Source organism: Dendropsophus ebraccatus, chromosome 3, assembly GCF_027789765.1.
Source record: "Dendropsophus ebraccatus isolate aDenEbr1 chromosome 3, aDenEbr1.pat, whole genome shotgun sequence".
NCBI classification, from domain to species: domain Eukaryota; kingdom Metazoa; phylum Chordata; class Amphibia; order Anura; family Hylidae; genus Dendropsophus; species Dendropsophus ebraccatus.
In genome coordinates this window covers 122,385,426-122,398,140 of record NC_091456.1, presented here as the reverse complement: position 1 = coordinate 122,398,140, position 12,715 = coordinate 122,385,426, and the positions used below count along the sequence as shown (strand labels likewise).

General features: G+C 41.4%; 1 protein-coding gene across 4 annotated transcripts in view; it reads right to left on the bottom strand.

The window, feature by feature from the left end:
- Positions 1 to 12,715, bottom strand: part of MAP2K2 (mitogen-activated protein kinase kinase 2) — a 98,562-nt gene that overhangs the window by 25,364 nt on the left and 60,483 nt on the right. For all 4 annotated transcript variants that reach the window (XM_069962599.1, XM_069962598.1, XM_069962601.1 and 1 more), the window contains 4 exons: positions 11,555 to 11,684; positions 2,219 to 2,343; positions 1,030 to 1,243; positions 871 to 935 (listed from right to left, as the gene is read on the bottom strand). In XM_069962599.1, the coding sequence (XP_069818700.1) occupies positions 871 to 935; positions 1,030 to 1,243; positions 2,219 to 2,343; positions 11,555 to 11,684 (534 nt within the window). The remainder of the gene's footprint in view (positions 1 to 870; positions 936 to 1,029; positions 1,244 to 2,218; positions 2,344 to 11,554; positions 11,685 to 12,715) is intronic.

The window sequence follows — 12,715 nt, the reverse complement described above, 5'->3', positions numbered from 1 at the left end:
AGGAAATCATTTGAAAATTGACAGGCAAGGTATGAAATTGACAGGCAAGGGATCCACAGCGGATTTTGGCTGAGAATTCGCAGTGTGAAATCCGCTGCGGATCAGTTATGTGTGAAACTAGTTTAAAAGTTGTTTTTTAGGACAATAACTGCTGAACGGACCCCAGGACAGATCTTTGGTGGGGGGTGTAGGGTCAGATTGTGGGAACAGAGTCGCTTTAAAATAAACTTGTCTGGTTAAACAAAATCCGTTAAATTACAAATGAAAGAAAATAAGTACATTTGCATTTTTGCCTTATTCATTCTGCCCTACATAAGGCTTAAAAGGAGAACTCAGGCCAGGCCAGTTCTTTCAATATGAATGGCTGCCTGTAGTCCGCCGCTGCTTCCTGTGGTGAGAAGGGACCTGGGACACAGGTAAGACATTGCAAAATCTGCTGAATGGCTGAGGGGCCTGCCACCAGAGCAGCAAACTGTGGGCGTCAGCATCAACCTCTCTCTCCTATTAGCATATTAAAAGAAGAACTCCAACAGATTTTTAAAGTCCAGGGAGGGTGGGGGTGGTTGGGATTGAAACATAATAAAGTAGTTATGTAGTTATACTTCCCATCCCTTATGCCCCCACTGAGCTTCCCTCCAGTCTCCAGTTTTCTACCAGTTCCTGTGTCGTCACAACCCGGCAGGAACTAGCCATTCAGCCAGTCAGTGACTGCAGGAGCTACAAGAGGCCAGCGGATGATTGAGCAATGGTGCTGCAGGGGCATGGGATGGGTAAACTGTGCTCCAAAAGTACAATAAAAACTCATAAGTATAAAACACGTAAACAGGTTTTAAACTGTCTATTGGAGACATATATCCCAAGCACACTTGCCTCATTCACAATATAATCCAAAAGTTCAAATATAGCCATAGCTGGTCGACTGTCCATACAATGACCTACAAAAAAGGAAATGAAGGGCCATGTGAGAGAGGTTTTGTCAAATATTATACAAATATTATAAGAATTCTGAAATTGTACAAGTTAGCCTACCACTGATTGGTCTCCCAGGAGGCCTCGGACGAGGAGAAATGCTGTGAGATCCTCCATCAGCTTCATCCACTACAGGGCGCCCAAATATGGCTTCCAGCTCCTTACCATCTGGTGGTGGTATAGGGTATCTTCCTATTGAAAGTTCTACCAATGATAAACCCATGCTCCATATGTCTGACTGTACGGAATAATGGGTGCCCTGCAGACGCTCTGGCTAAAAGGAAAGAAAATGCGATACACAATCAAGTCGGTTCCTTGATTTAAAATAATGATGTAACGCATACACAAACTAAGCTTTGTCGACACCAGTGGTTCCCAACATGGGCGCCGTTGAATTATGTGTGGACATAGTGGGCCGTAAGGACGTCTGTGGTTTAGCACCACCAAAGCAGACCTTATGCATCCACTGCTTTGATCTCTTCTAGGATGCAGGTAGGTCTGTGTCTAAGAAGACATCAAAGTAGAGGATGCAGAAGAGTCTGAGGGTGTCTTTCTTTGGAACACACACGAGTTACATTATGCGCGTTGCAGAGACTGAGATACTCCCAGCCTCTAGTCGCTGCAGGAAGAAGCTTAGAAGTGGAAGCAGAATATGGTGGTGGCTGTGGAGCGCAAACAATCCACAGGGGTGTCCAATGTACAAAGAACAAATTACTTTCAGAGGGTCCTACGTACAGTGGAAAAGTATCTACATATGGTCCTACATACAGAGGGAAAACCATGTACTGGAGGAAGCTACACACATGGTAATGACGAAATGTCAAAAACTGACGAAAACTACCTACTTGAGCAACCTAAACAATGGAGAGGGCCTACCTTTCCCAACGACCTTTCTCTTCCTAGCAAGCCACTTGCCTACTCATTTACTGTGCTAGACAACAAACTGTGAAATTACCACTGTTTGGGACCCTACAGGTGGGCAAATGAAAAGGCAGTTGCTGAGTAGTTGCAGGTTCTGAAGGTAGTTGCAGGTTCTGAAGAGGTCAGAAGATGATGTCACCTGAGAGTCACTGAATATGACAGCACCGTAATCTAGATAGCTAACAGACATATATAGGTATTGTTTATTGTGTCTTTCTAGGCAATTTTTACATTTTGTAGAACATTTGGTAGGGGTGCTCCAAGAAGAACAAGATTGGGAAACACTGATCTACACAAAGCTCTAATTTTGAAAGAAACCAATACTTACAGACATGTAAGACCTGGTCCCCACAAAGGAGTTTGCCATGGAGTCAATGAGTTGCCCACTGACACCAAAGTCACATAGTTTGATCTCTCCTCTGGAATTCACTAGTATGTTGGAAGGTTTCACATCTAAAACACAAAAAAAATATACTTAATGAATTAACCAGAGGGGAAAAGCTCTAAATTCATAAGCGGCTTAAATCAAAAGTAAAAATATATAAATAAATCAACCAATCAATCAATAAAGCAGTACTAGGCTCAATGGCCCAGATTTATCAAACTGTGTAAAAAAGAAAATAGAAATAAGTAGTAGGCTCTCTAGAAGAGGGAGAAATGGTCTATATAAACTGGTATAGAATGTATGTTTGAATTGTGGCAATATAGGCCATGCAAATGAAAAGGATCTAAATAATCATTAGACGTTTAATCTGATATAAAAAAATGTATGGGCGGTTAATCCGTGTCTAGAGATACACTTCCTATATAGAACATAAACAATACAATACCACAATAATCCAATGCAGCTAAAATATACTCAGTATGTCAATCTAACAATATATGATAAAATTTGAAGTATACATACGTTAAATATAGATGAAAATATAGGTTAAAAAATAAAGGAGTAAAAAATAAAAAGTAAAAAATGAAAAATAAGAAGTAAAAAATGTGCAATATAAAATATAGAATGTCAATATGAGCCCCGTGGTATTTGACTGCGCCGGGCCCAGCGCAGTCACTCCACTTGAATGAATATACAGATGATCCCGATTATTAGTTCATGTCAGCAGTATAACGTTCATGCAGTCTCCACTATAGAAAGTTAGATGTAGTCTGTCTTGCGAGTCCTATATGTTGTATAGGTTAGTGCAATATAGACGTCTTAGAAAGGCTCCGTAGTGATAAATAGTTGTGGTACGGGCCGTGGTCTTTACAATCTTTTGGATGATAATATATGCATATAGGGTAGATGGTACTAAGATAGTGGTGGTGGAAAAATCCACCCCTCACCCTTCCGAGGACGGCTCTCACGGATCGATGAAGTAGTCGCAGTGATCCGACCATATATGGACTCAGTCTCTCCGGGGTCTGCACTCCTGTGCTCTAAGTTAGCACGATGTTCTGTCTCTCGTGGAGTCTCCGTTATGGCATCTGCTGGTCAGTGAGCGCGCGCTATTTCCAACTGAAGTTTGAAATGGATGCCGTGGAGAGTGCGGCTCCGATCCGGGATCTCTTAAGCAAACTTGTATATAAGTAAATGGCTCTGTTATCCTATGTTCTTTAGGACGCGTTTCAGGAGGGCTACTTGCTCCTTTCTTCAGCAAAAGAATTTTGGATAACTATGCAGAGATGGTGTCAGCTCAGATGGTGTCAGCTCAAGTTTTATATCTGTTTAGGACCTTTTGTAAGACCCGTTCTGGATCACTCTGGATCGGTCCGGAAGATTTTTCCACATTTTCGGATCATAAGTGATTTATATTAGCTTTACAAATCATTCAGTAATGTCAAATTGTTTGTCAAATACATACATATAAAATTATGTAAATAAATCTTATACAGCATATTGGTCTAGTCTAGATATATTATTTACTAAATATTTATACTGTTCAGGTTATACCATTCAGGTTACATATATACGTTGCAAATGGTCCAAGGCCACAAAGTGGTATACATCATGTGTACATACTGTTATCAAATTTGATTATATTCTTGGCCTTTAATCAGTATGGAGATATATACTTTGTATATATGTGATCTACCAGTGTAACTTCTCCCTAGTGTGGCTTCAATAATAGAGTGTGGCTTCTCTTTCATGTGAATTCACAACAGTAGGATGTGAATTCTCTCCTGTGTGAATTGTAAGTCATATGGGCATATCTGGAACATCGTATATGGGGTGTATAAATTGGTTAGTGTGTAGGTGATCCAGGAAGACAACATAAAGATTGTGTAAACTCCAGTGTAAGAGTACTAGAGATTGTGCTAAAATTTGAGTTAATTAACCGACAAAATTGAACTACCAATAGTTCTATGTCCATAAGCATCTAAATAATGCACACCACCTATAAATAAACAATGCTGGACAGTATTCTACATATATCAAAAAATACTTTATTTATTACATACAAAGAAAATTTATATTGTTTAAAAACATATATTAAAAAGGGAGCAGAAAGCCATACAATACATACATCAGATGGTATACAGGGCAGAGTAAATAAATAAATAATATAACTACTATATATTAAACCATTGATGGTATATCAATTGACCCACAGAGGTATGAAAGTGCAAAAAAAATTAAATAATGGATAATAATAATCCAAACAAAATAAGTAGGAAACAGTGAAGTAAACCTATATATATATAAAACTGCAAGTGCAGTCTGAAGTGCAACCAAGTGCAATACCACGTATAGTGTAATTCATACAAGTGTATGATCCAACCTCTGGGTATATAGTATATACTCCTGCCCAGTACCACCAGTCACCCAACGCTGCGTTTCGCTGTACAAGCTTTATCAAGCCTTGATAAAGCTTGTACAGCGAAACGCAGCGTTGGGTGAGTGGTGGTACTGGGCAGGAGTATATACTATATACCCAGAGGTTGGATCATACACTTGTATGAATTAGACACTATACGTGGTATTGCACTTGGTTGCACTTCAGACTGCACTTGCAGTTTTATATATATATAGGTTTACTTCACTGTTTCCTACTTATTTTGTTTGGATTATTATTATCCATTATTTAATTTTTTTTGCACTTTCATACCTCTGTGGGTCAATTGATATACCATCAATGGTTTAATATATAGTAGTTATATTATTTATTTACTCTGCCCTGTATACCATCTGATGTATGTATTGTATGGCTTTCTGCTCCCTTTTTAATATATGTTTTTAAACAATATAAATTTTCTTTGTATGTAATAAATAAAGTATTTTTTGATATATGTAGAATACTGTCCAGCATTGTTTATTTATAGGTGGTGTAAAATTTGAGTTAGCTTCAGTGTACGAGTGCTAAAGTATGGCATCGGGAGTCTCCAGTCTCCTTTAGCACTCGTACACTGAAGCTAACTCAAATTTTATCACAATCTCTAGTACTCGTACACTGGAGTTTACACAATCTTTATGTTGTCTTCCTAGATCACCTACACACGAACCAATTTATACACCCCATATACGATGTTCCAGATATGCCCATATGACTTAGAATTCACACAGGAGAGAAGTCACATCCTACTGTTGTGAATTCACATGAAAGAGAAGCCACACTCTATTATTGAAGCCACACTAGGGAGAAATCACACTGGTAGATCACATATATACAAAGTATATATCTCCATACTGATTAAAGGCCAAGAATATAATCAAATTTGATAACAGTATGTACACATGATGTATACCACTTTGTGGCCTTGGACCATTTGCAACGTATATATGTAACCTGAATGGTATAACCTGAACAGTATAAATATTTAGTAAATAATATATCTAGACTAGACCAATATGCCGTATGAGATTTATTTACATAATTTTATATGTATGTATTTGACAAACAATTTGACATTACTGAATGATTTGTAAAGCTAATATAAATCACTTATAATCCGAAAATGTGGAAAAATCTTCCGGACCGATCCAGAGTGTTTCAGAACGGGTCTTACAAAAGGTCCTAAACAGATATAAAACTTGAGCTGACACCATCTCTGCATAGTTATCCAAAATTCTTTTGCTGAAGAAAGGAGCAAGTAGCCCTCCTGAAACGCGTCCTAAAGAACATAGGATAACAGAGCCATTTACTTATATACAAGTTTGCTTAAGAGATCCCGAATCGGAGCCGCACTCTCCACGGCATCCATTTCAAACTTCAGTTGGAAATAGCGCGCGCTCACTGACCAGCAGATGCCATAACGGAGACTCCACGTGAGACAGAACATCGTGCTAACTTAGAGCACAGGAGTGCAGACCCCGGAGAGACAGAGTCCATATATGGTCGGATCACTGCGACTACTTCATCGATCCGTGAGAGCCGTCCTCGGAAGGGTGAGGGGTGGATTTTTCCACCACCACTATCTTAGTACCATCTACCCTATATGCATATATTTTCATCCAAAAGATTATAAAGACCACGGCCCATACCACAACTATTTATCACTACGGAGCCTTTCTAAGACGTCTATATTGCACTAACCTATACAACATATAGGACTCGCAAGACAGACTACATCTAACTTTCTATAGTGGAGACTGCATGAACGTTATACTGCTGACATGAACTAATAATCGGGATCATCTGTATATTCATTCAAGTGGAGTGACTGCGCTGGGCCCGGCGCAGTCAAATACCACGGGGCTCATATTGACATTCTATATTTTATATTGCACATTTTTTACTTCTTATTTTTCATTTTTTACTTTTTATTTTTTACTCCTTTATTTTTTAACCTATATTTTCATCTATATTTAACGTATGTATACTTCAAATTTTATCATATATTGTTAGATTGACATACTGAGTATATTTTAGCTGCATTGGATTATTGTGGTATTGTATTGTTTATGTTCTATATAGAAGTGTATCTCTAGACACGGATTAACCGCCCATACATTTTTTTTATATCAGATTAAACATCTAATGATTATTTAGATCCTTTTCATTTGCATGGCCTATATTGCCACAATTCAAACATACATTCTATACCAGTTTATATAGACCATTTCTCCCTCTTCTAGAGAGCCTACTACTTATTTCTATTTTATTACTCTCTTAGCGCTGAGACAGTAGTGCACTCGAAGTGGGTGGTCCCCCGTATACATCAGTAAGGTGTAGCTAACCCTCATCACCATATCTTTGTGTAAAAAAGAAACTGATCATAGAAGCCAATCACAGCTCAGCTTTAAAGGACAACTCCCGCGGGACCCCCCCCAAAAAAAAAAAAAAACACAGACACACACAGACACCATACTCACCATCCCTTCCGGTGACGATCGCCACTCCATTCGCCCGCCGTCCGCCTCACCGTCACTGCCGTCCGCCGTCCAGCGATGTCTCTGTCTTCCGGGTCCTGGGGATGAAAAAGGCTGCCAGTGCGCTTGCGCACCGGCAGCCTTTTCATTGGCTGGAGCGCATCACATGGCTTCCAGCAACCTCAGCCAATCAGGGCTGAGCAAGCTGGAAGCCATGTGATGCGCTCCAGCCAATGAAATGGCTGCTGGTGCGCATGTGCACCAGCAGCCTTTTCCGTCCCATTCACTCTCTATGAAGACGCCGAGGAGGAAGAAGACCCGGACCGCCCCCCGGCTCTGACGTCGTCGTCACCAGATGCCGCCCGGGAGAAGAAGACCGTGACGATCGTAATAGGTAATGTATATATTCTTTAACTTCCGGGCGGGGGGGGTCGGGGGTCCGAAAGTGGGGGAAGGGGGCCAGACCGGGTATTTAACCACATTACAAAGTTATATAACTTTGTAATGTGTGTTAAATAAGCTAAAAAAAATTTTTGTGGGAGTTGTCCTTTAAGCTCTTGTAAGTTTAAAGCTTTGTGATTAGTTGCTATAGGTAGTTTCTATTTTACACAATTTTATAAATCTGTGGGAATGTGTAGATTCACACAACGTAACCACAGCGGATTTCACGTTGCAAGTACCCTACAAGTATTTAAGTGCAGGCCCCATTAACCCCCTGCCACCGGAAAGAGACTTTACCTGCTCCATGATCCGGCCGCATCTGAGGCTCCCGGGCCCCATAGGCCCCGCGCAGCCAATCAGTGTACGGCAACGCCACAGGACCTCCGGGAGCCTAAGATGCGGCCGGATAGTGGAGCAGGTAAAGTATCTTCCCGGAAGTGTGGAGGGGAGGGGGGGGGGGCAGGGTTGTTAATGGGGCCGGCACTTACATACTTGCAGCGGGATGACAATCCTGCTGCGAATATGTAATCAAATTGACATGAAAGGAGAGGAAATGACAGTGTGAAATCCACTGCGGATATGTTACATGTGAAATCTAGCCTAAGGGTAGCTTCACACATAATGAATGCACAGCGGATTTTAGGCTGAGAATTTGCAGCGAAATCCGCTGCAGATCCCTTGTCATTCATTTTAAAAGACAAGACATACTCACAGCGGGATTGTTATAAGTCCCAGCCCCATTAACCCCCGCCACTGGGAAGATACATTACCTGCTCCACGATCCGGCCGCAACTGAGGCACCTGGGAGGTCCTGCGCAGCCAATCGGTGACTGCAGTGGGGCCATGCACTGACTTGTCTGCGCGGGACCTCCGGGAGCCTCAGATGCAGTCAGATCGTGGAGCAGGTAAAGTAGCATCCTGGTCTTACATACTCGCAGCGGAATGACAATGGCTATAACACCTCTCCCCATACCTTATGACAGTGACGCACAAACTTTTCAGCTTGGTGTGTCAACATTCAGCAAAAAATTCAGCGCAACTCAGATAGTGTGTCACTTCAAGAAAAAAACACCATAATTTTGCGATATTTATAGTTTAAATAACAAAAATATGTAATTGTAATATATAGTTGTATTTAATAAACCAAAAAAAATATCGTGGAAAGTAATTTCAAAAATTAAGTCACCGAGTACCAACCAGTAGTCTACTGTCACTATTACTGTAATTTCAGCGCTGCGAGGGCTGTTCTGGAGCTGGCATCCGGCTGCATACTTTACTGTACGCGTGTCATAGGTTCTCCATCACAGCCTTATGGTGTGTTTACACAGTGAGATTTATCTAACAGATTTTAAGTCAAAGCCAGGAATGGATTTAATAAGAGGAGAAATCTCAGTCTTTTATGACATTTACCCTGTTCCTGGCTTTGGATTTAAAAATCTGTGAGATAAATCTCTCTGTCTTAACAGCTTGGAGCTGAGCTTGCAATAGACTGTCAATCAAGCAGATTTAGGTGTGGGAGAGATAGTTAGGAGGTATTTGAGCAGATCAGGAGCTTGGGAAAGCCTCTGACATTTTCAATTTAGAATAAAAGCCAGGGGAAGCACAGAAGGATATATACACAATCTACTATGTGTCTCCTTAAAGGACAACTCCAGCGATTTCCTTTTTTTAGCTTATTTAACACACATTACAAAAGTTATATAACTTTCTAGTGTGTGACAAAAAGCTGACTGGCTGAATGGGACATGAAAAAGCTGCTGGTGCACTTGCGATTGGCTGAGCTTGCTGGAAGCCATGTGATGCGCTCCAGCCAATAAAAGCCTTTTCTCTCCCATTAAAAGGGTAGTGCGGCGGTAAACAATTATTACACACATTACAATTAATAACACACATTACAAAGTTATACAACTTTGTAATGTATGTTATGTCTGTGAATCGCCCCCTTCCCGTGTCCCACCACCCCCGCACGTGTACCCGAAAGTGTGGTGCATTATAAATACGATCCGTGTCATGCCCGTCAGCCATCTTGTGCCAAGACGTCATCTTCGGGAGGCCGGCCGAATCAATGCCTCAGTCCCTGATGCCGGCACCCCTCTGCCGCGATTGGCTGAGCACAGTTACGTTCAGCCAATCGAGGCTGAGCAGCTGATGACGCGGCCGCGTCATCAGCCGCGATTGTATGAGCACAGTTATGCTCAGCCAATCGCGGCTGAGCATCTGATGACGCTGCAGAAGGTGGCCGGCACTAGGGGCGGTCGGTGCGGTTCGGCCGTCCGTCCGAAGATGACGTCTTGGCACAAGATGGCGGACGGGCGCGACACGGATCAGGTATATATAATGCACCACAGTTCCGGGTACACGTGCGGGGGTGGTGGGACACGGAAGGGGGCGATTCACAGACATAACATACATTACAAAGTTGTATAACTTTGTAATGTGTGTTATTTTGTGAATAATTGTTTACCGCTGCACTACCCCTTTAACTTCTCTTGAATCCGGAAGTGAGGCAGTTGCGAAGACCCTGGCCGGAGTTGACAGAGTCGCAGCTGGTGGGAGATTCAAGTGCAGATCGTCACCTGAGGGATGGTCAGTATGAAAAGTGTATGCCTATTTTTTTCCCAGGTCCAGCCGGAGTTGTCCTTTAATAGCCATCTAGTAGTGTCAGCAGTTTGGAATATGAATTGAATCTGTTAGATTAATTTTCACCTGATAACAAATGGATATATCAGTCATGAGCAAGTGCAAAATCCTGCATCAAGGATTTATCAGTCATGAGATCGCGTGTGGATGGCCCAGTGTACACATGCGATCGCAGCAGAAGCTCTGCTGCATGTGGTGACACTTCAGTGCTGGCAGACCAAGCCTGTACAGCCCATGTTCAGTAGTGACTGTGGTGTCTGCATGGTTGACAGGGAAAGGGGGGGCTTCCCCTGTAGCCCAGTGGCGACCCCACAAAGCGATTGCTGGGTCCCAATGGACGTTGTGGCCTGTGAGTTCCAGGCTGTACTAGCAATCTAATCAAAGCTTCAAGTTCTCTAGGGGAATTTTTTTTTAAAATAATAATTATTGCAGTAAAATAAAACAAACAAACACCTATACACATATTAGGTCTCGCTACTTTCGTTACTACCCATACTATAAACCTATAGTTATTTCTCTTGCACAGTAAATGGGATGTACCCCAAAAGTATACCAATTAAAAAAAAAAAAAAAACTCCTATGAAAAAAAGTGAAATGGTTGTCAGAATATAATAAAATACTAAAAAATGAGCACCGGCCGGTAACTGTGACAAGAACGGCGCCGTGCGGGGGAACAGGGCCGCGGTTCAAAAAATGGACCGCGGCACCAGCTTCCCCGTCACGGCCCCGTTCTATCCCTGTGTCAGGTTAAAGAGGACGTACCTGGTGGTACATCCTCTTTAAGTGCCCAAACATACAACACCAAGAACTGCATTTCCACAAACAGGTCCCCAATATGTTTTCAATTGAGGCCTAAATTTAAAGGGTGTGCATCTCTGGTACAAGCGGGGTGCAGCACATGATGCACTAAAATTGCATATCTGTGGAAAAATTGCAGTTGCACCATATTATAGGTTGAACTTCCTTTTTTTTAACCTTATTATTTATGTAACTATGAAACGCATTTCTGGCTAACACCAGCAAGTGTCGTGTTAAAACGCTCACTAGACCCATAAAAAAAAAAATCCTTGTTAGGGGTCTCCACTGTACTGATAGATCAGCAGTTTTTCCACAAAAAATTCACAACTAGCAAAGTTTAATGTTTCATGCAAAAACAATCAATCTTAGAATCACATGTATAAATTGAAGCATCACAAAGTTATAAACACAATTTGAAAAATAGGTCTTGCTCAATAGGTGACGTACAGACTGTTGGCCCAGTCTTTAAGGGGTTAAGCACTAAATTACCTCTATGCATGATCTGGTGTTTTTCTCTCAGGTAAGCCAGCCCCCGAAGAACTGCAATGCTGACCTTTCCCAGAATTTCTTCTGGTATACGATGGGCTTCTTTAAGAACTTGGTCGAGAGATCCTCCATCCTGTCAGCACACAGTTTATTATAGCAAAATAAAGAAGAAAAAGCTTCAGTTATGAAGACTAGAACAAACAAAAACTGGTTGTTCCTAACAACAAGGGTTCCAACCGTTTATGCTTCTACTTATCAATAAAGAAGTGGCATAGTATATCTTCAACTCAAGAAATTTCAAACATCAGCAATACCTAATTTATATAGTGTGTTATGTTTTATTTATTTTAAAGAATAATAAAATGTATGCTGTCCATTATAATAATTTCAGAGTGCTTTTGTGCAATTCATGACTGACAGGAAATCGAAAATTGTAGAGCTACAAAATGAGTATTGGCTACAGCTCCCTGTCCTGGATAAAGCACCTGTCCTATTAGATAAGGGTGGTCGGGGAGATGTTGTCGGTCACTATTTGGCAGTTTGTTTCTGAGCTGGAAGAGTCCATTGTGTGTGTGTGTGTGGGGGGGGGGGGGATCTGTACTGTTCTCTTCCTGGATGCTGGATGACTGCATATGAGCAGCAGTGTAATATGGAGATATCCTGGGCTTGGTGTTTGGATCTGTAATGTTTGGATCTGTATGTGTGCTATTTTACACTATGTGTTGGTGTGGCACTATAGCGCTATATTCAAATTTTTATAAAAATCTGTTTAAGAAAAGTGAATAAAAACTAAATGAACCAGAAGATATCCTGTGTAATATAGTGGAGGAGGAGAAGACATAAGTACTGTAGCAGTAACCTCTGTTCTCAGTGTAGCTGACCCCTCTATATCACAGGTATCTGGCATTGTTGGCAGTTTTCATCTGTGCATGGTGAACAGTTTGTTAGAAAAGACCACCTGCTCCATCTAGTCTAGTTGAGTTGTTCAGGACATGGTGGCTGAAGATTAGCTGCATCCACTGCACACACAGGAGAATGTACTTTATATCTATCCTTATTCCCTCAGAAGTCACCCCAGCATCATGTAGGACATTAAGAAGAAGCTGCTGAGCCAGTTCTACTTTACACCAGTGTGATAAATAACTCTCCTGTTGTCTGACTGTC